Source organism: Acipenser ruthenus, chromosome 2 (genome assembly GCF_902713425.1).
Source record: "Acipenser ruthenus chromosome 2, fAciRut3.2 maternal haplotype, whole genome shotgun sequence".
Classification (NCBI taxonomy): Eukaryota; Metazoa; Chordata; class Actinopteri; order Acipenseriformes; family Acipenseridae; genus Acipenser; species Acipenser ruthenus.
In genome coordinates, this window is record NC_081190.1 from 86878099 (window position 1) to 86902740 (window position 24642).

Sequence of the window (24642 nt, forward strand, 5' to 3'; positions counted from 1 at the left end):
TTGTTTTTGTCAGGATTATTATTATAATTTTTTTTCTGCCAAAACATGCTCAAAAACTCACGAAATTCGGTACACTGGTAGATGCCTATGGATGATAGTCCATGATATTCAGCAAATTTACGCAAGTCACATGGTTCAGCAGCCATATTGGATTTTGCGGAATTTGTTAAAACGCCTATATATCGGAAACTGGTTACTGCAGAGTTCTGAAAATTTTGAGGGATAGTCCATGATAAACTGTTGTTAATATGAAGCTGATTGGTTCTGTGGTTTGGCAACCACATTGATTAATGACATAAAATTACCATAAAAATATAAAATCATCAAAATTCAAACATCATCTTCTCTGAAACCGCTTATCTGATTGAAACAAAAATTGGAATAAAACATCTCAGTATGGTCATCTGTTACTTTTGTTCAAGGGAAGTTGCTACTGTGAAAATCATGGCGTCCACGCTGCATGACATCATCATACGCAACATACGCAACTGGCTATAAAACTGCGTATAACTTCTTATCGGCTGCACCAAAACGCACAAAATTTGACACAGATGTAGAGGACTATGGGATGTTGTGTCATGGTCAATATGGCGGCCTTTGGTCACATGGTGTGGCAGTCATCTTGGATTTAGTGAAAATTTTGGACAGTGTTCAAAAGTCTTCTTCTCATGAACGGTAAATAGTACAGCTGTGAAAACTGTTGTACATTGTGCGCTCATGTCCACGATTGATTCTACCTCCGAAAAATGGATCGGTCACATGGTGTGGCAGCTATGTTGGATTTTGCGTAAAATGCTTAAACGACATCTCCTCATGAACCCTTTGGCCAATTGATGTGAATCTTGGGTATACGTTACAGTTGTGATGATAACGTTTCATCTATAATAACCAATGCGTTTAAATTTCACGATAACTGCTTGGAAGCCGTAAAGTTGCTCGCAACTCTAGTTATTATTGTAGTTGATTGCAATTGCTGCTCTAGTTTAATACTTTAGCTATTTCAGTTAATGGTGTTTTCATAGTTGCGGTTTAATTTGGAGTTATTCCTTTGAGGTTGCAAAGGATTGTAGTATATATTAAGAACTATGACAATAACAGAACATGTTTAATGCACTAAGGGCCTCATTTACTAAAGGGCACTAAATTTAGAGTTAGCATGCATGTAAAGTAGTGAGCCCAACGTGCGCACTAAATCTAAATTTACTGCCCCATTTGCTAACAAAGAACGCGTTAATTCATGTGTTCACTATTTGGCTATTTTTCGTGCCATAGCGCACACTAAATTTTGTGTGAGTGATCATTTAATGAGCACGATAATGTCTGGTCATTAGCTTATTGTGAAAGGTGGAGGTGGCTTGACCAGTAATGAGTGATCAACAGACACAGCACTCAGCAGGGGACAGGCAGAGGCATATATAATAAGTCATGTTGTGCAATGGCATATTTTTCTTTTTGGTTCTGCTTGCTTGAGAAGTATTGATTGCAGAGCAGGCTCCATGGATCGGGGTGACAGTGCTATGTGAGTACAATCAATAGCACCCATCACATTGGGGAAGCCAACAACCTGGTAGAAGCCCACTTCAAATCCTGTAAACCTGTCCTCTTTGTGGGAAATTTGGCAGGGAGAATTTTTAACCCCCTCCCTGCTCTGTTACACATCCTCCCCCTTGTGTGAAACACACCCGGCCATTCCAAGGCTACTTCCCTCCACCCTTAAAGGACCACCCACCCTCAAGTCCCACGGGCTGGCTTGAGGGTGGGTCGGTCCTTCCTCCTGTGCCCACAGGAAGGGACCATGAACCGGCGACAAGGGACCCCACCGTAGTGACAGGGGCGACTGACTCGCCGACCAGTGACCTGGTGGGTCGTGCAGCAGGCAGAGGTCAGAGGCTTGGCACCAGCGAAGCGACCTCTGAACCACCAGGGGGAGCACAGCAACAGGCAGGGGGAGATCAAGTGATGTCTGCCATCTGCGTTGCGACATCTGGGGTTGCAGGGGGTGCACAGTGGGGAACCAGGCGAGGAACTGTGCTAAGTACCATTTTTTATGTTCAAATTTATTTTGACTGACTTGAAATCTAGCATTTTCAATTGTCTAGGCAAAAAATAGATTCAAGCATAAACATTTGCTCTGTTGAAACTAGATTTATACATTTCTTGGCAAATTAATCTTACTGCAATCTTGAGTCGCATTGGCTCTGATGCTCCCTTAAGTTAGTGAGGCAAAACCGTCAGGAACGGTTTTGCCTCATCGTGCTACAGCGGACACAACTGGCCAAGCACCTGGTTAGCTCAAGCAGAAATCTGCAGGGCTGACCTTTGTCCTCCAGAGGCTGATAGCTTGTCGACATTGAGTTTGCGGGTGTAAGAGGTGATTGGCTTGGTCATGGGATTGGAGGATGCCCACTGACCTCAAGTTCTTCTGAGCTGCTGTGAAAATTCCGCAATGAGGGAACATGATTGTATATTCTGAATTGGAGAAAAAATTTGGTATAAAATAATTTGGCACTTGTGTGTGAACATTAACACATGTGATGGGAAACTGAGTTAAAAATAGAACGATAAAATGGTCTTAAGAAGCAGAACTGGCAACATTTCCAAGCCAGCTCACATTACAGCTTCTAATAAGACGTATGGCCTTTATCACTTTCACGGGAAGCTCTTGTAGAAAGGTTTTTGGACAGCAACCAAAAGGAGGAATCAGCATATACCCTAGGGGTAAATCTCAGCTGAAGGCAATCAAACCATCTGCGACCGTGAATGCTTATGATCTGGTTATTTTCACATTCTTGTCAAAAACTTCAACAAATCCACAAATGAAAAAGTTGGCTAAGTTGCTGCTTAGTTATTCAAACTTTGTGTAAAACTAGCAAGAAATTACTCTGAACACTTGAACTGTTCATTTTTGCAACCAAGTTGTTTAATGCTAATTTAACAATACTATTGCTTTAGAAAATAGGGCCCTGCAATATGGCTCTGGGTGTTTTAAGCGGGATGATTACTAGAAACTTGAGATTGCTACTGTTTTGCATTACAGTTATTTTCTGAGTATTAGGCTTATTCTAGTAAAGCTGGTTATGGTAATTCAATACTTATTCATAAATGGCTGATTCAGTCCTAAAATGAATGCAGCAGTGGGGCTGACAATTGATAAATGAAAACTTCTAAATTTCAGGCTCTGAATCTGGGTCACAATTTACACCTTATCAATTATTTATCACCTTATAGCACAACGATTAAAATATGTATGAAATATACATGTATTCTCCCAAGTTCCACCCCATGCAGTCCCCTATGTTCATGGTTTGTTTTGGGTAACTTTATTAGTAGTGGCTATTTTCCAAGAAAAGACCAACATTACTCAGTTGGGAGGGTTGGGGGTACAGAACAGCTATAAAGAGGGAGCTGAGGTGTACAGATAACTGGAATGGAGCTGGTCATGACTGCGGCACGTTGCAATAGTAAATACGACTATCATGAACGCGCACACTCATTTCAATTGCTGCGCACCATAAAGTTTAGCACCCTTTAGTAAATGAAGCCCTAAGTACCATTTTTTATGTTCAATTGTATTTTGACTGACTTGAAATCTAGCATGTTCAATTGTCTAGGCAAAAAATAGATAACTAGAATGGAGCTGGTCATGACTGAGGCACGGTACTGTGCAGGACAGACCCACATTTTGGGATTTTCCTTTGAATAAAACTAACCCCCAATGCCGCAGTTGTCTTCTTGTTAATTTGTACATTTGTTCTGGGGCATTGGTTTTAAACTCTGTCCTCAAGTAGCCCTAACAGCCCAGGTTTTTGTTTCAACCTATTGGTTTGTATTGCAGACTGATGGTAAACATAGACTGTAAAGCAGGGGTTACACGGTTATGAATGACTGTTTGGTATTCTGATTTAAACCAAGCAGATTGTCAATCCCAAAATTATATATTTAATAAACGTGTTGTTAATCAGATTATTCTGCCTTTTATTGCAACTGTGGGACCATTCATTAGAGCAAAAATTGTGAAGATGTTCTTGAGCTGAAACTTTCAGACAGAAGGTGTATAGTTTTAAAAGAAGACTGAAAACCACTGCTAGAGCAATCACTGTAGCTACACTCTAAAGTCTCTTAGGTTCCTGGTTGAAGCAAAAACCTAGACTGGTGGGGGTAATCGAGGGCTAGAGAAAGCTTTCATGGCTCGGACTGTTTAGGCGAGTCCCCCAACATTGTACCATATTAATAAAATTTTAAAAAAATGTATTAGACGCCATTTCATAAGCTGGCATATGCATAATTCAGGGATAGAAGTTAACTTTTTAAGGCAATAGTGAGGATTAGCTACCTGCCTGGAAAGTTGGTAGCACAATTGTCTTATTCGGTAGTGGTTTATTCAACTAATAATTCTATATACAAATTCAAAAAAGAAACACCTACCAACTGTTTTAAATAGACTGAATATCCCAAACTATCACATAGTAGGCCTCATCAGAAAGTATTTATTGAAACCACCTTGTGCTCAACTAAGTAATGGAGATAATGCAATTCCTTGTTGAAATGTATTTTGTTTTATCCTCAAGAATGCAACCATATCTGTCATCTATGCATTTGATATGCCATCAGTACAGTTAACCAGATTATGTTTCATCGGTGCAAATTAAATGGTATGAAATTATCCTCTTGACTGAGATTTCGGTAACTAAATCATACACACCTATAAAGACAGCGATTTTAAAAATAAATAAATAAATAAATAAATAGAAACCGTGTGCCACATTATCATTGAATCCTGCATTTAATGACCATTGACCATAAATTATATGACCATAAATTATAAGGTTACAATCACAACCAAGCTGTTTCCACAATGAAAGCTAATTCCAGCACGGTACCACTACATTTAAAAGATTAAAACAACGTGTTAGACTAACTGGTTCGTTCATAAATATATATTCTCGCACCCTGCCTTTTCACTGCACATTTAAATGCTGTACACTTTTAAAGAAATTAATTAACAAGTAATAACAGAATAATGGATATCAGCCAAGAAAAAGAAAAAAAAAACATGCTGGGGTTGTTTTCTTAAACAGTGACATTAGTTAGCTATGTGTGTAAGCTATAGTTTGTATAACATTGTTTGTTAAAGCACATGTTTTACTAGTTTTTTTTCTGTTATTCGTACTGATAAAACAAGGAAGCCGTTACTTGCATCATGGTAACGTTATAGCTGGCTATTTGCTCCTGCTTTTTTTTTTTTTGTGGTAGGAATTTTGATAAAGTAATAATTTTGTATCTACCTATTATGTGTTCATTTTTAGCGTGGGTAAAACCAGTGTTAATATTATATCAAAAAAAAAACTGAAAGAGAAGACGACCAACAACAATAATTTTGGGATATGCCTGCCACAGGTCAGGTATTTACTGAGCATTTTATGTCAGAGCTGCCGAAGGATTAAGTAGTCACTCGGCGGAGATCACGTTCTCTTTTGCATCGAACCCGCAAATGTGAGTGATGCGACCTCGCAAGGTTTTTTGGTCGTCTTCTTTTTCAGGGAACCAGGATTACATACGTAACCTATCGTTCCCTTTTAATTCGAAGACGACCAACAGCAATACTTTTGGTCAATACTGGGAAAGTATATCAAAGCCATCGCGAGGGAGCGTGGGCAGAGACAGCAGATGAGGGACATCTTGCTACCGCCAAACTAATGTTTGTGGTGTGAGCTTGCAACCTCAAGGGCCCTTGTGCTTAATGAAGGCACTGAGGAATCTACCACGTTGAGTCGGTAGAACCTGGTGAATGTATGTGGAGTAGCCCAGCTAGCCGCAGTACAAATATCATTCAATGAGGATCCTTTAAAGAGGGCCCATGACGTAGCCACTCCTCTGGTAGAGTGTGCGGCCACCTGCCCAGGTGGAGGTATGCCGGCATTACTATATGCAATCGAAACTGTGTCCACAATCCAGTGGGACAGTCGCTGCTTCGAGAGGGCTTGACCCAGGGCCCTTTCATCATGACAGACAAAGAGATTGTCAGACTGACGCAGCGCTCTCGTCCTATCCACATAACCTCTCAATGCCTGAACCGGGCAGAGGGAATTTAATTGCTGAGGGGGATGGAAAGCCTCTAGTTCCACCTTTGGGAGGAAAGTGGGGTTCGTGTGTAACGATACCCTGTTTCTGTCACCCCAAATACGCATACAGGCACTGTGCACTGACAGAGCCTGTAGCTCGCTAACCCGCTTAGTGGAGGTGATGGCTAACAAAAAGGCTGTCTTCATAGAGAGATATTTCAACTCTATGGAATGTATAGGCTCAAACGGAGCCTTAGTGAGAGCCTCTAATGCCACGTCTAGACACCACTTGGGGAAGATGTCCTTTCTAGGAGGACGTAACTGCCGAGCACCCTTTAGAAAACGGGTCGCCAGAAAATGATTATAATTATAATTGATTATAATTGTCTGTCTGTTCATTGATCACCTGCACCTGCACATTGTTAACCACTTTACCACAGGGGCCTACCTGTCTCTAGCAGATCTTGCAGAAACTGTAAAATAATTGCTATAGTGCAATAGATGGGGTCATGACCTCTGGTCATACACCAATTTTGAAAATATTTCAACTTATAGGCATACAACGACCTTGTGGAGGAGGCCCTAGCATTTTTGCAGTCTACTGACGACTGCGTCTGAGGGCCCTAAGGTGGACAGACGGTCCCGTTCATGGGCCAGACCCACAGTTGGAGTCTGCCTGGATCTGAGTGCCAGAGGGTGCCTCTTGCCTGACTGAGGAGAACCAGGCAAAGTGGGGTCTCCCAGAGCTGGCCTTGCAACAGCTGGCAAAGGTTTGTAAACCAGATTCTCCTGGGCCATCTAGGGGCCACCAGGATAATTGTCACTTCTTCTCTCCTGACTTTCTCTAGGAAGGCTGGGAGAAACGGTATCAGCGGGAATGCGTACAGGACCGTCCTGGGCCACTCGTGGGCTAGGGCGTCAATGCCTAGTGGACCACCGCAGCGGTGGAGGGAGAACCATAGGGGGCAGTGAGTTGTCTCTGCCGTGGCAAAGAGATCAACTCGGGTCCTCCAGAAACGTTCCCAAATGCACTCTACCACCTGAGGGTGGAGTTGCCATTCTGACGAATGAGGACCCTCCCTCGAGAGGAGGTCCGCCGCCCAATTCACTACTCCAGGGAGATGAACAGCCCGGAGGGATAATGGATTCCTCTTTGCCCAGGTCAGTAGCCAGAAGGCTATGCAGTACAACCCCGGGGATCGAAGCCCTCCCTGGTGGTTGACATATGCTTCTACGGAAATGTTGTCCGTGTGGACAAAGATATGTCTCCTCTGGAGCACTGGAAGGAAATGCTGGAGAGCGAAGTGAACCGCTCTCAGTTCCAGCGCATTTATGTGCAGGGATGTCCAGCAACCCGACAAGGACCTGTGGACTCATCTGCCTGCCCAGACCAGATGCGTCTGTCGTCACCACCTGGACACCGGTGATTGCTTTCACTGAGTACTACATTTTGCGCAGATGGTGGAAACTCTCTTCTCGCTGTGTTTACTGTTCCAACCAGGTGGTTGTTTTTTCTTTAACTGTTTTGAAATGAAAAAAAATGTATTGGTAACATTCATCCTTTTTCCTAAGCATGGTTACATCAGCCTAACACATTGTCACCCAGTCTCTGACCAGCTGGGCGAGTTTCATCTTTGCAGAGATAGGGGTAGGGTCCACTGCCAGCCAAAACTTTTGGAGGTTCTAGGTAGAAGTGCTTATAACTTTTTTTATTTTTGCGATTCTGACTTTCAAACGCCGTCAGGGTATTTAATACATGTATTTAGGAAAAGTCAAGAATAGACAACCGCAGATCTTTAACACACGCAGAGTAATTTAAATGTTAAAAGTGTAAACTGTCAAAATGACTACTGTGGCGGTTCTAGTGTCCACAGTGGTAAACCAGTCGCCTGGCCGGACAGACTGGAGGATGTGGTGATGTGTAACCATCTGGAACCTCCTCTCCCTCAAGAACTCGTTGAGGTGTCTCAGGTCTAGGATTGGGCAAAGGCCACCATCCTTTTTTTGACACTAGAAAGTACCTCGAGTATAACCCCTCCTCTTGAGAGGTGATGTAACCGTGATGCCTCGAAAAGGGAGGAGGGCCCGCACATAACCGGTGTATACGGTGGCGAGCACCCAAGAGTCTGAGGTACACGTGCGCCAGTATTGCAGCTGGTGTTGTGAGACGCAATCTAGGTAAAGTACCTTGCTCAAGGGTACAGCAGCAGTGTCCCCCACCTGGGATTGAACCCACAACCCTCCGGTCAAGAGTCCAGAGCCCTAACCACTACTCCACACTGCTGCCGCGGAAGCCTGAAGGCGATGCCTCAGGTCACCACACAGCGCAGTGGGGATCGGAACTATCCAGGTCACCGTCTGTGTCAGGGGTGGCCCGAATGTATGGCCAGGGGAGATAGGTGCATCCGCAAGGCCGACTTATCTGAGACCTGCTATGTTGGCCAGGCACATTACTGCATACTTCAGCTGCATACGCCTTTTTAAGATGGCCCTCTGTTATCCTGCATTGGCCGTTAGGGCATGCAGGGTCCTTAGTCAAACCTCCTACCGGAAGGGCTTACACCAGGGCCGCAATGGTAGAATCCACCAGTGGAAATTCCACGAGACCCAGCTCCCATGCGCCTTCCAAGGAAGCCCGCGGGGTTGCTTGCTTTGAGACACTTGGTGCCAAGGCTGGTCGGTGCCAAGAAGACTGTACCTTCCCCAGAAAATCTGGAAGCACTAGGAAGGGCTGGGGGGTTGAAGCCTGCACCGTTCTGAAAACAGAGCGGCGCTGTTCAGGCGCTGCCTTCCAGGGAACCTGGAGGAACTTGCAACCTCGCTCCATAAGCGCCCAAACTGAGCTTGAGGATGGGTAGTACCGATAGTGCTGGGGCCCGTCTCCTGGGCCAATTCTTGGACCGATTAAAATTGCATCCATTTCCTCCTTGCTCTGAGACGTCCAGGGCGACCACCGACGAGGGCGGGAGGTCGGACATGCGGTCAGGGCAGGGGGAAGGGCTGGAGCCTGTGCACATAGGGTGTAGACTCTGCAAAGGGCATGGAGGAGGGGAGAGGATGGGGCTCCCAATGCTGTACAGGGCTCTGCTGAGCTGGCTGAGGAAGCCGCACCAATAAACTCTGTGAGCCTCCTGCGCAGGGTCCGTGGCTGGGACACTGCTCAGATTGAGCAGAGCGTCTCGTCCCCTAAGGCAGAGGACGCGTGCTGCATATCAAGACACCTAACACAGAGGAGGTGTTTGTCCTGCGGGGGGAGCATTCCTCCGCAGGACATGCAAGGGTGGAATTTAGATATCTCAACGTGCCGGGACTAAGCACTGATGCACAGAGTGTCTGAGCACTAAGGGTGCCTAAGCACCAATGCACTGAGGTACCGAGGGCAATGAAGCACGGAATGTCCAAGCACCGAGTGTGCCGAAGGACCAAGGTTCTGAGGATCCAAGGCACCGAATACATAGAGGGTACTGATGCAGGGAGTGTCTAAGCACCGAGGGTGCAGAGGCACAGAGGGCGCAGAGGCTCTGAAGCACTGAAGGGACCAAGGGTACCGATGCGGGGACAGTTTGAGCACCGAGGGTGCCGAAGCACTGAGGCTCTGGGGCACCGAGGCTCTAATGTACCAAGGGCACCGATGCAGGGAGCATCTAAGCACCAGGAGCTGAAGCACCGAGGCACCGAGGGTGCCAAGGCACAGAGCGTTTAAGCACCGAGGGCGCCAAAGCACTGAGGCTCTCGGGCGCCGAGTTACCAAGGGCACCGTAGCACTGAGGTCGCGAAGGGCACCGAGCACTAAGGGTACTGGGCCGGGTGTCTAGTCTGGACTGCATGCAGTCAAACAACTGGGGCAGCGCGTAGCTTGCAGTGGTGTGGAGCACTGCCTACAGACAGTACCAGTCTGGACCGCGTGCAGTCACACAACCGGAGCAGTGCATTGCTTACAGCGGAGTGGAGCATAGCCTACAGACAGTATAGAGAGAAAAAGAAAGAGAGAGACTTTTTATTTATTTTTTGGGTGGGTCAATGTGGGACTGTTGATCAGGCCCAGTGGAGGAAGCACACAGCAGAAGCTGAAGGGTAGGTTTTTTTTTGGGGGGGGGGGGCACACACACCGAGTTGGCGGGCTGAGTCAGCCCAGCGGCGTCGACTCAACAGCAGGTGTGCCAGAGCCGAGACCCGGTGGAGGAATACGTAGGGTTAGAAAAGCAGACTACAGTCGCCAAGCGATGTAGGCTGTTGAAAGAAAGAAAGTTTTTTTTTTTTTAAATGGAGCACAGTTGCACAGTGTTTATAGCTCAGTCCTCAGAAGCCGAGTTTCTGATTCCGGGGAAGTGGCAAGCCGACTACCAGCAATATATTGCAGGGGAACTACCAGAAAAACTCGAAGTGAGAGCTCTTTCACAAAGACTCAATCACGCAACTGGAGAGGTTAGTTTATACCTACCTTACCTACCTGATTGTGAGAAGCAAAAGAGAACGTGACCTCCGTGGAGTGACTACTTATTCCCTCAGTAGGCGGGACCGAGGACGTCACTCCCCTGTCACCCTTTGAGATTCAGAGCTGAGACCTAGACTTTGAGACCTATAATGAATCATCCTTCTGCACACAACTCATAATCTGTTTACAAATTGTTATTTTGTTTCATTTGATATATTGTTGTAATACATGGTTAAACGTTCACATGGTTAAATATATACGCCAGTTGGGTCTGCACGGTGAGGTGAAACAGTCCCTGCCAATGTTACCTCCCTAACCTGAGGGAGTGCCATGTGATAGTCCCCAGCGAAGATAAGTGACTGCACAGCCAAGACCCACCCTGCCCTCCCCTGATTCTAGAAGTCATGCTTCTGTCAGGCGTAGGACTCTGGGAACCCTGAAAGGCTTTTTATAAATTTACATTTTAATTGGTGACTAATATAATAAATAACAGTTCCAATGTTAACTACATGTTCAAATAAACAATACCATACAAGAGTTTTTACAGAAAAATCATTAGGGAAAATAAGCTAAATTAATATATGACCTGCCTTTGTGTTACACTACATATGTAGTGTACATGGGCAGCAGTGTGGAGTAGTGGTTAGGGCTCTGGACTCTTGACCGGAGGGTCATGGGTTCAATCCCCGGTGGGGACACTGCTGCTGTACCCTTGAGCAAGGTACTTTACCTAGATTGCTCCAGTAAAAAAACCAACTGTATAAATGGGTAATTGTATGTAAAAATAATGTGATATCTTGTAAGTCGCCCTGGATAAGGACGTCTGCTAAGAAATAAATTATTTATTTATAAATTATTTATATGTACCATAATAAACAATTAAATTTAATAATTTTTTTAATAATTTTCTCAGTGGTGTATAATTTCATAAACCGTGTGTGTGTAGGTAGAAAACCTCACCACTGTTTGAGATTGGTGAAAAATAAAACATGCTTTTGTTTTCTGCTTACAGTATTTTATACATGTATATATAAAACATATGGAAAGTTAAAGACAAAAAGGTTTATTGGCATGTATATGTTTTACTAAATTAAATGAACGATTCCATACTGGCATTCTCTGCTTTACTAATAGGTGATGTTGTTGCGGCCTGTGTTTCATTTCATTATTGTAATTTTTTCTTCAAAGGGACACGTAGAAATGCATTTAAACACTGCATTTTGGATCTTTTTTTTTATTAATTTTCCTCCAAGAGCAAAGCCAACTGTTAAGAGGCAACAATAAAACAAACTGAGATTCTTGACAAAAGGTAAAGATGTAAACCAAGCTAAAATATGACATAATTTCCTGGAGCTGTTTGGGAAATCGACACCAATTTCTATATTTATTCAGCAAATGTGCAAAAAAAAAAAAGATTTTCTGTAGGTGGTCATACAGTATCTAATCAATGCCAGCACCAACACAGTGGAGAAACTGGAAATCATAAATTCAATTAGCAATGCCCATATACGGTTCATACGATAGTAATTAGTATGTATGTGGTTGTTATTATTATGTAAAGGATTAAACTGAAAAAGAGGTTGGGCAATTAGACTTACATACCTCAATAGGGTGTAGACACCATGCAAGGTGGGCAGCTGTCTTTCAGGATGTTTTACATGACCATACCAACTCTAATTTAAGTCTTAAGCCTGTTCCTCATGATGGCCATTGTGCAACTGTGAAGCAGCAGTCATTTGGGCAGACTTGGCAACAGATTACGTGTCTGCTGAGGGCCTTGCATAAGGTTTGGCAACAACAAAATTAATTGAAATTTAAAGATGCCTTCCATATTGTTTTCACAGATGTTTTTTTTGTGAAGAAGTGTCTGTTAGAACAAGACAAGCTGTCCATGGATGACGTCCGAAAATCACAGCTCAAAGTTCTGCCGTTTTTTTTGGCCAATTTTCAAGTTCAGTGTTACAGAAAGGGAATTTAGATAAGCATAAAATAATAATAATAATAATAATAATAATAATAATAATAATAATAATAATAATAATAATAATAATAATAATAATTTCAATTAACATAGAAATAATCCAGACATTTCAGTTTTTCAAACCTTATTATCACTTGGCATGTTATTTTAGCATTTTCCCATGATTAAAATACGCATTCACCATGGCTGATTTGTTACACCACAGAAATGTGTTCAAAATATTTGTCCAACTCCTGTATGTATTGTGCTGGATGTGGGTAAAAGCCATTTACAATTGTCTCGTTGAGATGCTTAAAATACCAGAGCAGTGTAGGCCTGGTCATTAAACTGAAGCATGTGAACTCCCAAGCACTACACATTTCTCATTTCTAAAGCTTTCTGACAGATACACAAGTAGTTGGGGGCAATACAAATCACAAAAAATGTCATATATGATAAAATGTCAGTTACTATGTCATTATAATACTTTGTCTCAGACGCTAAGCAAATAAACTGCTATTTAACACTGTAGACCAACATAAGCACACTGACCTCCCCAGTGTCTCAGCGTGCTGTCTACACTAGCTATTTAACCACCAACTGATAACAGCAATACCATTTTACAGGTATGGTAAAAACATTATTTCTTTAATATATCAAAAATACATGTAAACTACTGTATGGGATGACATCTATACACGGGTCATGTATAATGTTTATAATGGACTGCTAAAGATCTTTTGGCAAAGCTCACTTTTTGGTGCTTTATGACACAACACATTATATAATTAAGACATGAAGGCTTGGTTAACTATGACACGATGGGGGTATCCATTTTTGACTTGCAATGCTTTAAAAGAAAGACAAAGACTTCTCATGACAACATTACTATCAGTTTCTTTTCAGTTCTGACTTCTAATGCCAGCATAAGAACACTAGTATCTTGTATCTTTTGTGACTTTTTTTTTTTTTTTTTTTTACATATACAATTGACAGTACAATTGGTGTCTAATAATTATAAGGTATATTTCAGGTAACTTCTGTAACCTATTGGACAATAGATTGTCCTAATATGGACTGTGTGGTGACTACTTCATTGCACTTCATTACCTCCATTAAACCTAAGTATCAAAGGACTCAAAGAACCCTGTTGACATTCACAGCAATTATTCCTTTTTTTGTCATTTTAGTTGCCTTGATGTTTGAAGTCTATGAAAATGTTTTAAAATGTGCCACTTTTTGAACTTAACTAACATCTGTATTTACACTAATAACCTGTATTATTATTCCGCAAAATACTACCAGTGCTTCTGCTAGTCTCTTTCAAGTCTTTTAGAATTGTGGATTTCTTGGCGCCTCACTTTCTTAGACTCTCTAACTTTTAATATCTGTAAAGGTCTGGCAATTCTGTGGTACAGTCTGCACAACCATGAGTTTGACTTTAAAAAATACTTCTATAATCTAGTTTAAGTGTATTCATATTAGTACAGCATCTGTAGTTTGGTTATGCTAGTATCTGTTGTTACACAGGCTGTTTATATTATCCTGGTTTGTAGCATGGCTTTCACTGTAAAACATAACACTGTTTGCAACTACTATGCATATGTACACATTTGTATTTAGGTGTCTAACAGAACCAGTAATTAACATATGTTTAATAAAGATTAATGTTTTATCACCCTACTCTTTACATAACTTTGTTTCACGTGTTTGTTCAAGTACAATATCTCTTCTTTCACTGGAGCCTTTACAGATTCCCAGTTTGGTGGGTTTTCATTTGCATTCTGAATGCTTGCCTGTCAGAGGATTTCAGTTTAATAAATGGGGGTCCTGTAAAAAGGTCCTGTTAAACATCCATGCAGGGGTTTTGGGAATGCACTTAATATTTGACAGAGTAACTTGATATCTTTTGGAGATTGGAAAGTATTTTACAGCACATTCATATTTGAATGCCATTCTAATCTCCACCTTCTTAAATACCCTACTTGTATATTAGATTCGTACTGTAGTTAGTAATGCCTGTAACAGTCATATGAATTTAAGGGGATTTGCAGATGTAAAGAGTTTTGTCTCCTGATGTTTATGGTTTAATTGGGTTAAAAATAGTCTTAAAACTCTGTATTAAAGTCACAAATGACTTCAATTAATTTAACTTTTATTTATCTTTTGCTTGATATTTTAGATTTGATTCTCAAACAAATGTAATATATGTTTTTGTGCAAGTAAAATGCAAACCACAGAGAAGTTGTTATTTACTGTGAAAGCCTTTGGTAAAAAAAAAAAATATATATAGGTATAAAGCACACTAGTGTTTTAAAAGAAAAAACTTCTGAGACTTGCTACCCAGCAGGTCTGAGTTGGATTGGTTATAGATTGGTCCAAAAGTTAGTATAGACAGTCAGATCTTTCTGTAATCAGCTGGGGTTTGATGTTTCAGCCTAGTCTGAACACAGCATGAATATATTAATGTTTACAACTTAAAAATACCTGAATTTGGGGTTGATTTAATCAGCCTCGGTATATGCCATTAGGATAAGCCGCAGCTGGAGTTTTAAGAGCCTGCATCAACTAGTTATCTATGGGATTTACCTCTAGAAATAAGTGGCTGATGCAATCCCACGGGATTCCCAGATACTATAACATTCTCTAAAAAAATTCAGTGGTGGCTTATCCAAGGTTGATCAAATCCACACATTTAGGCAAATGTACTGACAACAATATTAGTCACTTATCCTAAAGCAGTGTAAATCTACACATATAGTCATTACAACTTACTGGACTTGTTCACTTTTGAAAATAAGACACTCATGGAAAATTACTCACTAGTAAACACAACTAACCCACTAAAGACCCAATTTAAAAACAGACTTTCAAAATGCAGTTGCCAACATATTTCCATATTTAAAAAAGAGTTTAGAAACCGTAGCCACGTCTTTTCAAATGAATGGAAAAAGACTGAGAATCAAGGTTTCCAAGTTACAGAACTATGTTTTTTTTCCTGATTAAATCTCTTGGACAGTTATGTATGCCAAAACTAAACTGGTGCTTGCATATTTAGTTTTTCCAAAAACACCTTGCTTATTTCTTACAGTTAAGCAGTAATTAAAACATATTGTCTTTGAAAAACCAGGCTTCGCTCCTCTTGAGACTGGTCGAAACATACTTGAAGGTGGAATGATGCCCCTGAGTGGTTTAATTATACAATGCTGTGAAAGGTTTTTAAAGGTGAACACAAAGAGCAAACAACACAAACAAATGGGAATTTGGGCTGTTAAGGGTGTCACAAGGGGATCACAGAACAAGTTTATTAAAAAAAATGTTTAGGCTGCTTGTGGTTTTGTCTTAAACAGATAACTTGTGCTATAGAAGTATCCAGAATAATACAATTTTGGAAAGAAAAAAGGGTGTTACCATACAAATACGTATTCATTACATTTATAACAGTCGTATACAGTTCCATTCCTGGTTTAAATAGCTCAATTTGCTTAATGTCATTTTTTATTCAATATTTTCAATATACTACTTATACTGTAGCTCCTTCATACATGTATGTATACAGTACTGTGAGCTATAATTCAGCCATACAATATATATATATATATATATATATATATATATATATATATATAGATACATTTTTTTTAAATACAAAATGTGTAAAGTAAAAAAAAAAAAAAAATAGTTTATTATTTTATATTTTTAGGGAAACTAAAAAGTTTAGATATTGGCAGACCTAATGGAGAGACGAGATGTCAAAATATTTGTATGTAAGAAAAATCTCCTTTAAAGTGAATATTTAAAGTGATGGATGTTCAACAAAACCACAGTTCCAAGCTCATTTCCTCTTTACGCTCATGTGATGCTTAGCATTTTGGATGCTTAAACATTAAAATTATTATATGTTACTACCCACCAGCACAGCGCCTCCAGCTCAATAAAGCAGTACTGAGTTGTGGTACATATTGCATTTTCTACCTGTGACATAACCTTTCATTGACAGTGACATAACCTTTCATGAGTATAGCACCCCACTCTATACAGGATCACAATGGAAGAACAGTTTTAAATTCTTTGCTCGAAACAGGCAAACTGAGGTTTTGCTAAACATGCATACACATAAATATTAACTTTAAGTATAGATTTTTGGAGTTGAGCCCGCATCTGAGTTCATACAGTATCTGGATTTGTTGCAAATGAATTCAGCAGACAGAGACCCATTTACAGAGACCCACTTTACATTTATCTTTTTATATTTATTAGTTCTGCACTCCCATTTGTCATGATATTGGAAATCGGTCATCTGTGTGCTGATTACATTTTATACAAATAGATATTTAAACAACAGATGCCAAGAGTGAAAGATGAAACTGAAACTGTCCAATGTATCAGACCCACAGTAATATGGTAGATTTTACAAGCCGTTTCCATTTGAGAAGCAAATTACATAAACAGTGCCACCCCCCCCCGCCACCCCCCACCCTCCGAGCCAATGTGCATAAGGGGAATAAACTCAAAGCAAGTTCTAAAATTACCAAGATCAAATATTATAAGTTCCCGCACTTTGTAAAATACATTAACCTTTCTCAGTGACATTTTAAAAGGGTGTATCAAATATCTTTGCCACAGTACAAAGCAGAGCAATTTACAATGTCTGTAGACCCAAGTACTACTGCCATTCATAAGTAGACTTACAGGACCATGGTATACGTCTATAGAGATGGATTCAGACTGCTCCATGTGTATTCAATACATACTACAGTATGTGAGCTAATTGGGGCAACATGGTTGAACCATACGGGTGGCAATTCATGGCAAATAAGCACTCCATAACATGATGTCTAGAAGGGGCAACGTCAGATACCAAAACAGAGCTCTGTCCAGGGACCCAAACAGTTAGTCCTTTTGTATAAGGGTGCCCCAGAGATCCAGCAAAAAGTCCAATCCTGCCACTCAAATAATACAGCTGCCATAACAATGTGTGTTTGTGTTGGGGTGGATTGCACACCCCATGCACTAGCCGCATGCATATTAAACCCCAGCTTTACATTTACTTAACCTAAAGATTAGGTTAAGTAAATGTCTCCAGGGTCACAAACCCACCACATGTGCCCTGGACCCCCTCCCCACTCACCTCTTTCAAGCTGCTGCTCCTGCTCTACTTCCCTTCATCTCCTCCCTTCTCAACAACTCTCTCCTTTCTGGTCTCTTTCCCTCTGCCTTCAAAAAAGCCTCTATCACTCCCCTCCTCAAAAAACCTACCCTCGACCCCACCTCCCTCCAGAGCTACCGTCCTGTCTCCCTCCTACCCTTCCTCTACAAAACCCTCGAGCAGACTGTACACCACCAGCTCTCTGCTTTCCTGTCCAACCACTCTCTGCTTGACCCTCTCCAATCTGGCTTCCGCTCTGCTCACTCCACTGAAACCGCCCTCCTGTCTGTCACCAACTCACTAAAGTCTGCCCGAGCTGCCTCTCTCTCCTCTGTCCTAATTATTATTATTATTATTATTATTTTTATTATTATTATTTATTTCTTGGCTGACGCCCTTATCCAGGGCGACTTACAATTGTTACAAGATATCACATTATTTTTACATACAATTACCCATATATACAGTTGGGTTTTTTACTGGAGCAATCTAGGTAAAGTACCTTGCTCAAGGGTACAGCAGCAGTGTCCCTTACCGGGAATTGAACCCACAACCCTCCGGTCAAGAGTCCAGAGCCCTAACCACTACTCCACACTCTATTCTACTATCATCTCTCGCTGACCTGGAGATCTCTGGCACTGCTCTGGACTGGTTCTCCTCCTGCCTCTCCAACCGCACTTACCAGGTAACCTGGCGTGGAGCAACCTCCACACCTCGCTCTCTCTTAACAGGAGTCCCCCAAGGGTCAGTCTTGGGTCCTCTCCTGTTCTCTCTCTACACCCGCTCCCTGGGGCCCCTCATCGCATCCTATGGTTTCTCATACCATTTCTATGCTGATGATGCTCAGATTTTCCTCTCCTTCCCCACCTCTGACTCCACCATCCCCTCCCGTATCTCTACCTGTCTGTCTGCTATTTTCTCCTGGATGCACTCGCATCACCTCAAACTCAACCTCTCTAAATCTGACCTCCTTTTCTTTCCCTCCTCCTCCCCCTCCTCTGATCTCGCTATGTTCCTCTGGAATCTACCACACTCTCTGTCGCTTCCTCCGCTAAGAACCTTGGAGTCACCCTGGACCCCTGCCTCTCTTATTCCCAGCACATCTCCACTCTGGCACTCACTTGCCGATTCTTCCTGAGCAACATCCGAAGAAACCGACCCTTCCTCACCAACTACGCCACCCAGCTCCTGGTCCAGGCCTTGGTACTGTCCCGCCTAGACTACTGCAACTCCCTCCTGGCTGGCCTCCCTGTGTCCGCCACCCGTCCACTCCAGCTCATCCAGAACTCCGCTGCCCGCCTGGTGTTCTCTCTGCCTCGCTTCTCCCATGCAACTCCACTACTCCGCTCACTCCACTGGCTACCGATCACCACTCGCATCCAGTTCAAGACTCTTGTACTAGCCTACAGGTACCTTGACCAGACTGCACCCAGCTACCTCCAGACCCTCATCTCTCCCTACACCCCCACTCGACCTCTCCGCTCCGCCTGCACTAGAAGACTGGCTCTACCTCCTCTACGCTCCCCTGCCTCCAGAGCCCGCTCCTTCTCCACCCTCGCTCCGCAGTGGTGGAATGACCTTCCTACAGATGTCAGGACTGCCCAGTCCCTGACCACATTCCGGCGCCTCCTTAAGACTCACCTCTTCAGACAGCACCTGTAGAACTCCTCTGTTTTTCCCCTGGGACACTTATCACCCTTCCTTAAATGCGCTTTACTTGCTCTTATCTGCCCCCTATTTTACTGCATTAAATCCTGTACTTCAGAGTACTGTAATCTGACAAGTGTTTAATCTGTAGTATTTTGTATTTAATCATATCCTGATGTAACTATCACTGACACTGTTATCTGCTGTATTATTAAATTGTATTTTGTCACACTTGTACTTGCTTGAACCAAAGTCATTGTATTTATCTTGCTCTTAATTGTATTATTACTTATACTGTGATACTTGAAATGTATTTGCTTACGATTGTAAATCGCCCTGGATAAGGGGATGGGCTTGGAACCCAGGTGCTGGGCAACCCAGCACTTAAAGTGTGTCTAAAACTCAGATTCCAATGCACATAGCTAATGTATGGATGGGCTGGATTGCACCAATGTAATGGACTTATGGGGGTGTCTGCATGAAACAAAACTTGCTTTGAGTGGAAGACCCATAGCTCCAGGTGTTACACTGCTATTTAACTAACATTACTTTTGACTGTGAACAATGGCTTATGCAGCAAACTGTTCTAAAAATGACTTTCTAAAACAATGTTGCAGTTTTTTTTATCTGTGCTTTATTGCATTATGCTTTATTCATGATACACCACAGTATACCTTTCTAACGGTAGTAGTAGCTACCGTAACTTAACAGTACAAAGGAATACCTTTAACTAAGGAGGGCTGCTTGTTTTTCATTTTTCAAAACTTCATCCAGGGTGTTCTGTATTGAATGAAAACTCTATTTCAGAACTTGAATACTTGACTTGTGCTTCAACTTTAAGACAGCTACACCAGGATTTCACAGTGGATTTCCGATCAGCTTTGATATAAAAACATGGAACAGAACATCCTGTTTAAGCAGTGTACTTCCTAAAAGATTAATCTTTATATATATATATATATATATATATATATATATACATACTGTGTGTGTGTGTATATATATATATATATATATATATATATATATATATATATATATATATATATATATATATATATATGTTAGCATGCAACAGAGAAAACTTAAAACTTAAGGTAATAGCATCCATGATTGCTTGATAATGTAGATATAATTATGCACTAATCTGTTTTTAAGTACAGTGTATGGGCTAACAAGCATTCTGAATTCCAATAAATAACAAGGTTATGTCATAGTTATTTTTAATCATGTTCTGTTTCAACAAGGGGAACATGAACACAGATTTCCACCTTGGCTGCCTTTTTATCCACAAGCACACATTTTAAAATTATTTTGTGCATGTGATTTCAGAGTGAGTACAGCAAAAGAAGAAAATGGCATTACAAGAGTTGGAATTGTTATGGCATTACCCTTTATATAGTCACATTTCAGTGTTAGTGTGCGCTACACATATTAAATAATTTAATTCCAACTTGAATAAGATTTACTACAGTGTCACTAGGTAATAACAGAAACTTAATTTCCAGCTGAATTTAAAAAACACAATTTGCTTCTCTTAATTTTCCAGTTAGTTTCAGAAAGGTATATTTCCTATCATTTGTGGGGCCCAGTGTCAACAGTTTATTAGGACTTGGTAAGAAGCCAGCCATTTTATTTCTTAGCAGATGCCCTTACCCAGGTTGACTTACAGTTGTATATAAAAAATATATATCAAGAATTACAGTACAATTAAGAGCAAGATACAAAATACAATGACTTCAGTATATTTTACATAGTGGGCCTTTGTGTAAAGTTGCCTATTGAGGCATCTGCTTAGTTTCTAATATGTTGTCCAACAACCTTAAGTAAAGTGAAGCAGGGTTGAAATGGCTGTGTTCTCTAATAGGCTGTTCTCCAATATAGCCCCGAGTCATCACCTCTGAGACTGTGCCTTGTGAAATGACTTAGATACTCAAAGCACTACAAAGGGATTTGGATAACTGATAAATCATGTATGCAAAGGACAGCCCATTTACACAAAATTGTGTGTTACATACTGCAGGTGTTTCTGTTTTTTTGCCCAGCATCTGCAAGGTTTTTTATTTTCTCCTTACTGGTCTACTTTAGGACTCATATTGTAAAGTTTATTTGAATAAATACAGTTTTGTATTCATGAAACTGATCTACTGTTACATACCAAGAAGACAGGCCAAGGTATATAAAAAAGTTTTATGTTTGTAAAAAAATACAGTTATCTATATAAGAAAATGCTATGCATTTATTCACACTTTTAGCTATAGGTTGCTGAAGAACATTCCTTCAAGATCTGGAAGAAACAACTGTGTAAAAAGTTCAGTAGAAGTATTTTTCCATTTCTTAAATTTTTCTGTCATCACAAGAATACCAGTACAGTATGTTAAAATGTCAAGCTGCAAAACCGACTACAAGATCTGAATTTAATTAGGATACAGGTTTACTTATTCAGGTGGCATACTGATTATTTCAATCTGTCAGTGAAAGCCTAAAATGTAACCGTACTGCCTAGGTGATCCTTTACCCTTACAGAGCATTGCTTCAGATTTTAGTGTAGAATATTCATAATAACTGGACATTTCCTCACAAACAGCACATTCTCAAACCACTGTACCTGTAGTCAATCAAAACACCATTTACACCACGGTGTACTGTGCTGTTTTTTTTCTACTTCATGCTAAATACAATTTCAATTCATTAAACCTTGCAGGTGTGCCTTAGTTCTGAATAAACTTGAATCACATACCCCCCTTTTCTCATGGTGTAAGTGATTTTATAACATGCTTTTAAATTGCATTTAATAATTTTATCATTTAATCATTTTCAAACTCAAATGACAAATTCAGAGGTCAGACTACGATAAGTGTAGTAGACAAATGTTTCAGCTTTAAATGCCTTCCTCATCATCAGATAAAAGCAGTAGCAATATTATACTTTTTCAAAAATCATTTTGACCTAATTTACCATAATTGTATTACATGTATTGTATTACAGCCTTTAGACGCGAAAGCAAATATAGAAAGCAAATAAAATACATGAATAGTTCATCACTTACCTCTTTAAGGTGCTGGATATTATTTTGAGGAAGAGATTCACATACATAGTAGCATAAGAAGGACAGAGTTATACAAATCCCATTCGTCTTCATTCTATATTAAACGGGAGACACTTCTCTAAAGATTGCGGCAGGGTTTTTGAAGAAAGCTCTCTGCTGACTGGCTTCTATGTGCTGAGACACAGCCTTTGTGTAATATATCTGTTACCAGTATGTGGCCTTAACAAACACTTAACAACTACCTCCTCCTCCTGCAACCACAGTTACACCCCCCCACCCCCCGAGGTGGCATGCACTTGTACAATGAATGCTGGAGTGACCAGCTCACTTACAATGGGGGAGAAGAGGAGGAGGAGACAAAAATGAGCTGGTAAATCATTTCACTTTTAGATCCTTGCCAAAGTCAACCTCACATTAACTCAGTCCTGCTGTGGGGCTGCATCACCGCTAAGAAACAGGGAGGTGGGGGGTTCACAGACATTACCGTACATGGTTAGGGCAATTTTATTTTGTAAGTATTAAAAAGTTTGAAACACAAGACTATGCATTTACTATACACAAAACAACAACAACAAAGAAAAACAGTGATATTGTATTTGTTTTTGAAATTTTTTGTACTATAAAACTGCACAAATTGTTGATTTAAGCACTTTTATTCCCTATAGAAGTCTCAAATGCACAGATCTGAAAGAGATGCATGTTGCAGCAAACAGTCTTTTTGCCCTTTTAAAACATGATATATGGATCTACACTAGGTTAGAGAAATATCTATTTGAAAACCTTGCTTTAGGGTAGGCTTGCAATTTCTTGGTTATTTCAGTGAAACTGTTCCCACCCCTTCAACACATTTATTTTCTGTCCTTAATCTACCAGTTGACTCACTAATTAGCTGACATGCTTTGCAGCCAGAAACATGCTTTGACCCCAAAGACACTGCTGAGGTCCAATGACCTACGAACTTCCTGAAAGTAGGACCAGCAAACAATAGTGCAGTACCATGTATCATGTTTTATAATGAAAATACATGCATGCTATATAGGAAATTAAGTGAGGACAGGTTTTATGAACCATTTTGTTAGCTACAGTACAACCACTTTTTTTTTCTACAGAGACTTCAGTTACTATGCTCAGCGCCAGTGTTGGATAACTAACACAGTGTCCAGCTGGATTGTCGCATAAGAAGTTAGGGGGAGGTGTTCCTTTGCCAACATATGTAACATGCAAAGCGTACATATAGCAAAGTTTGTAGCAAAGAAGAGATGTTATGAAGATTTCAAAAGTGCTTGCCAAACTGCAGCATTCAATGCCACAACGTTGTAAAAATCTGCTTACTAAGGCTCCTATACTATCTCCGGTTCCAAATCGAGGGCTCGGGACCAGAGGGGCATAATCGACATTATTGTCAAAATGGCATATTATATATCAAATTAAAGCTCTTGATGAGATCTATCTAGTGCCAAAAGGACCTCACTGAAATCACAAACTGCACTGAATAAATTGAGACAGTAATAAAGACACAACTGCAAAATCTAGGTAAACTTAGTGCCAGGAGGGCGTAACTAGCACACTTACACCCTCCTGGCACTAAGTGTTGCATTGTGGGATGGCTGAGTGACAGCAGATGAGTCAAAATGGCTGAAAAAAGCTGTAAAATAAAGCTTTGTGTAAAACAATACCTAACTTTTGTGGATATTTTACTCAGTTAAATTGAGGATTCAAGCAGTGAATTCACTACAGAATAGGAACCAGACCATGTCAATTGTAGAAAATGTTGTAAATTATATTTTACACTAGTATTTTTTAAGAATAATTTATGAAATATGACTGTAAATGTGAACATTTGTATTTTAAAGAGACATATTGATTTATTAATTGTTATTAAATTGAAGAAAAACAAGTCTGGGATAGAAAACCACACTTTTACCTGCAATGGGTATTCATTTCAGAGTGTTATTATGGAAAATCGAACTTTTAAGCAACATTTTTGGTGCTATTCTTACTTTTTGAACTTTCAAATTCAACAATATTGTAAACTTTAATTTTCTTCAAAATTATATTGATACTGTGCATGTACTAATACATGGCAATTGAACACAAACAATCAAAATCTTATTTTTGCTTTCCTGTAAAATTATGAAAATGTCATGCCCCTCTGGTTCTAAGCCCTTGAAATAGAGAGGATAAATAATTATTGGGATAAACAAGCCAGGCAATTTAAACTCCACACGAATATTCATTTGGCACAAAGTTGAGTCTGGCCAGGTGCATTTTGGACGGGTAGTTTCTTAACAGGTGCTTGTATATGGTGCTGGCACACAGAAAAATACATCTACAGCCAGT

At 40.7% G+C, this 24642-nt stretch overlaps 1 protein-coding gene across 1 annotated transcript in view; it reads right to left on the reverse strand.

The window, feature by feature from the left end:
- The window catches only part of LOC117408863 (thrombospondin type-1 domain-containing protein 4-like), a 74381-nt gene extending 51830 nt beyond the window's left edge, over positions 1-22551 (reverse strand). The window contains exon 1 of the mRNA XM_034014236.3: positions 22303-22551. Coding sequence (XP_033870127.3) covers positions 22303-22395 — 93 coding nt within the window. The 5' untranslated portion in view covers positions 22396-22551. The remainder of the gene's footprint in view (positions 1-22302) is intronic.
- Between the last annotated feature and the right edge of the window lie 2091 nt (positions 22552-24642).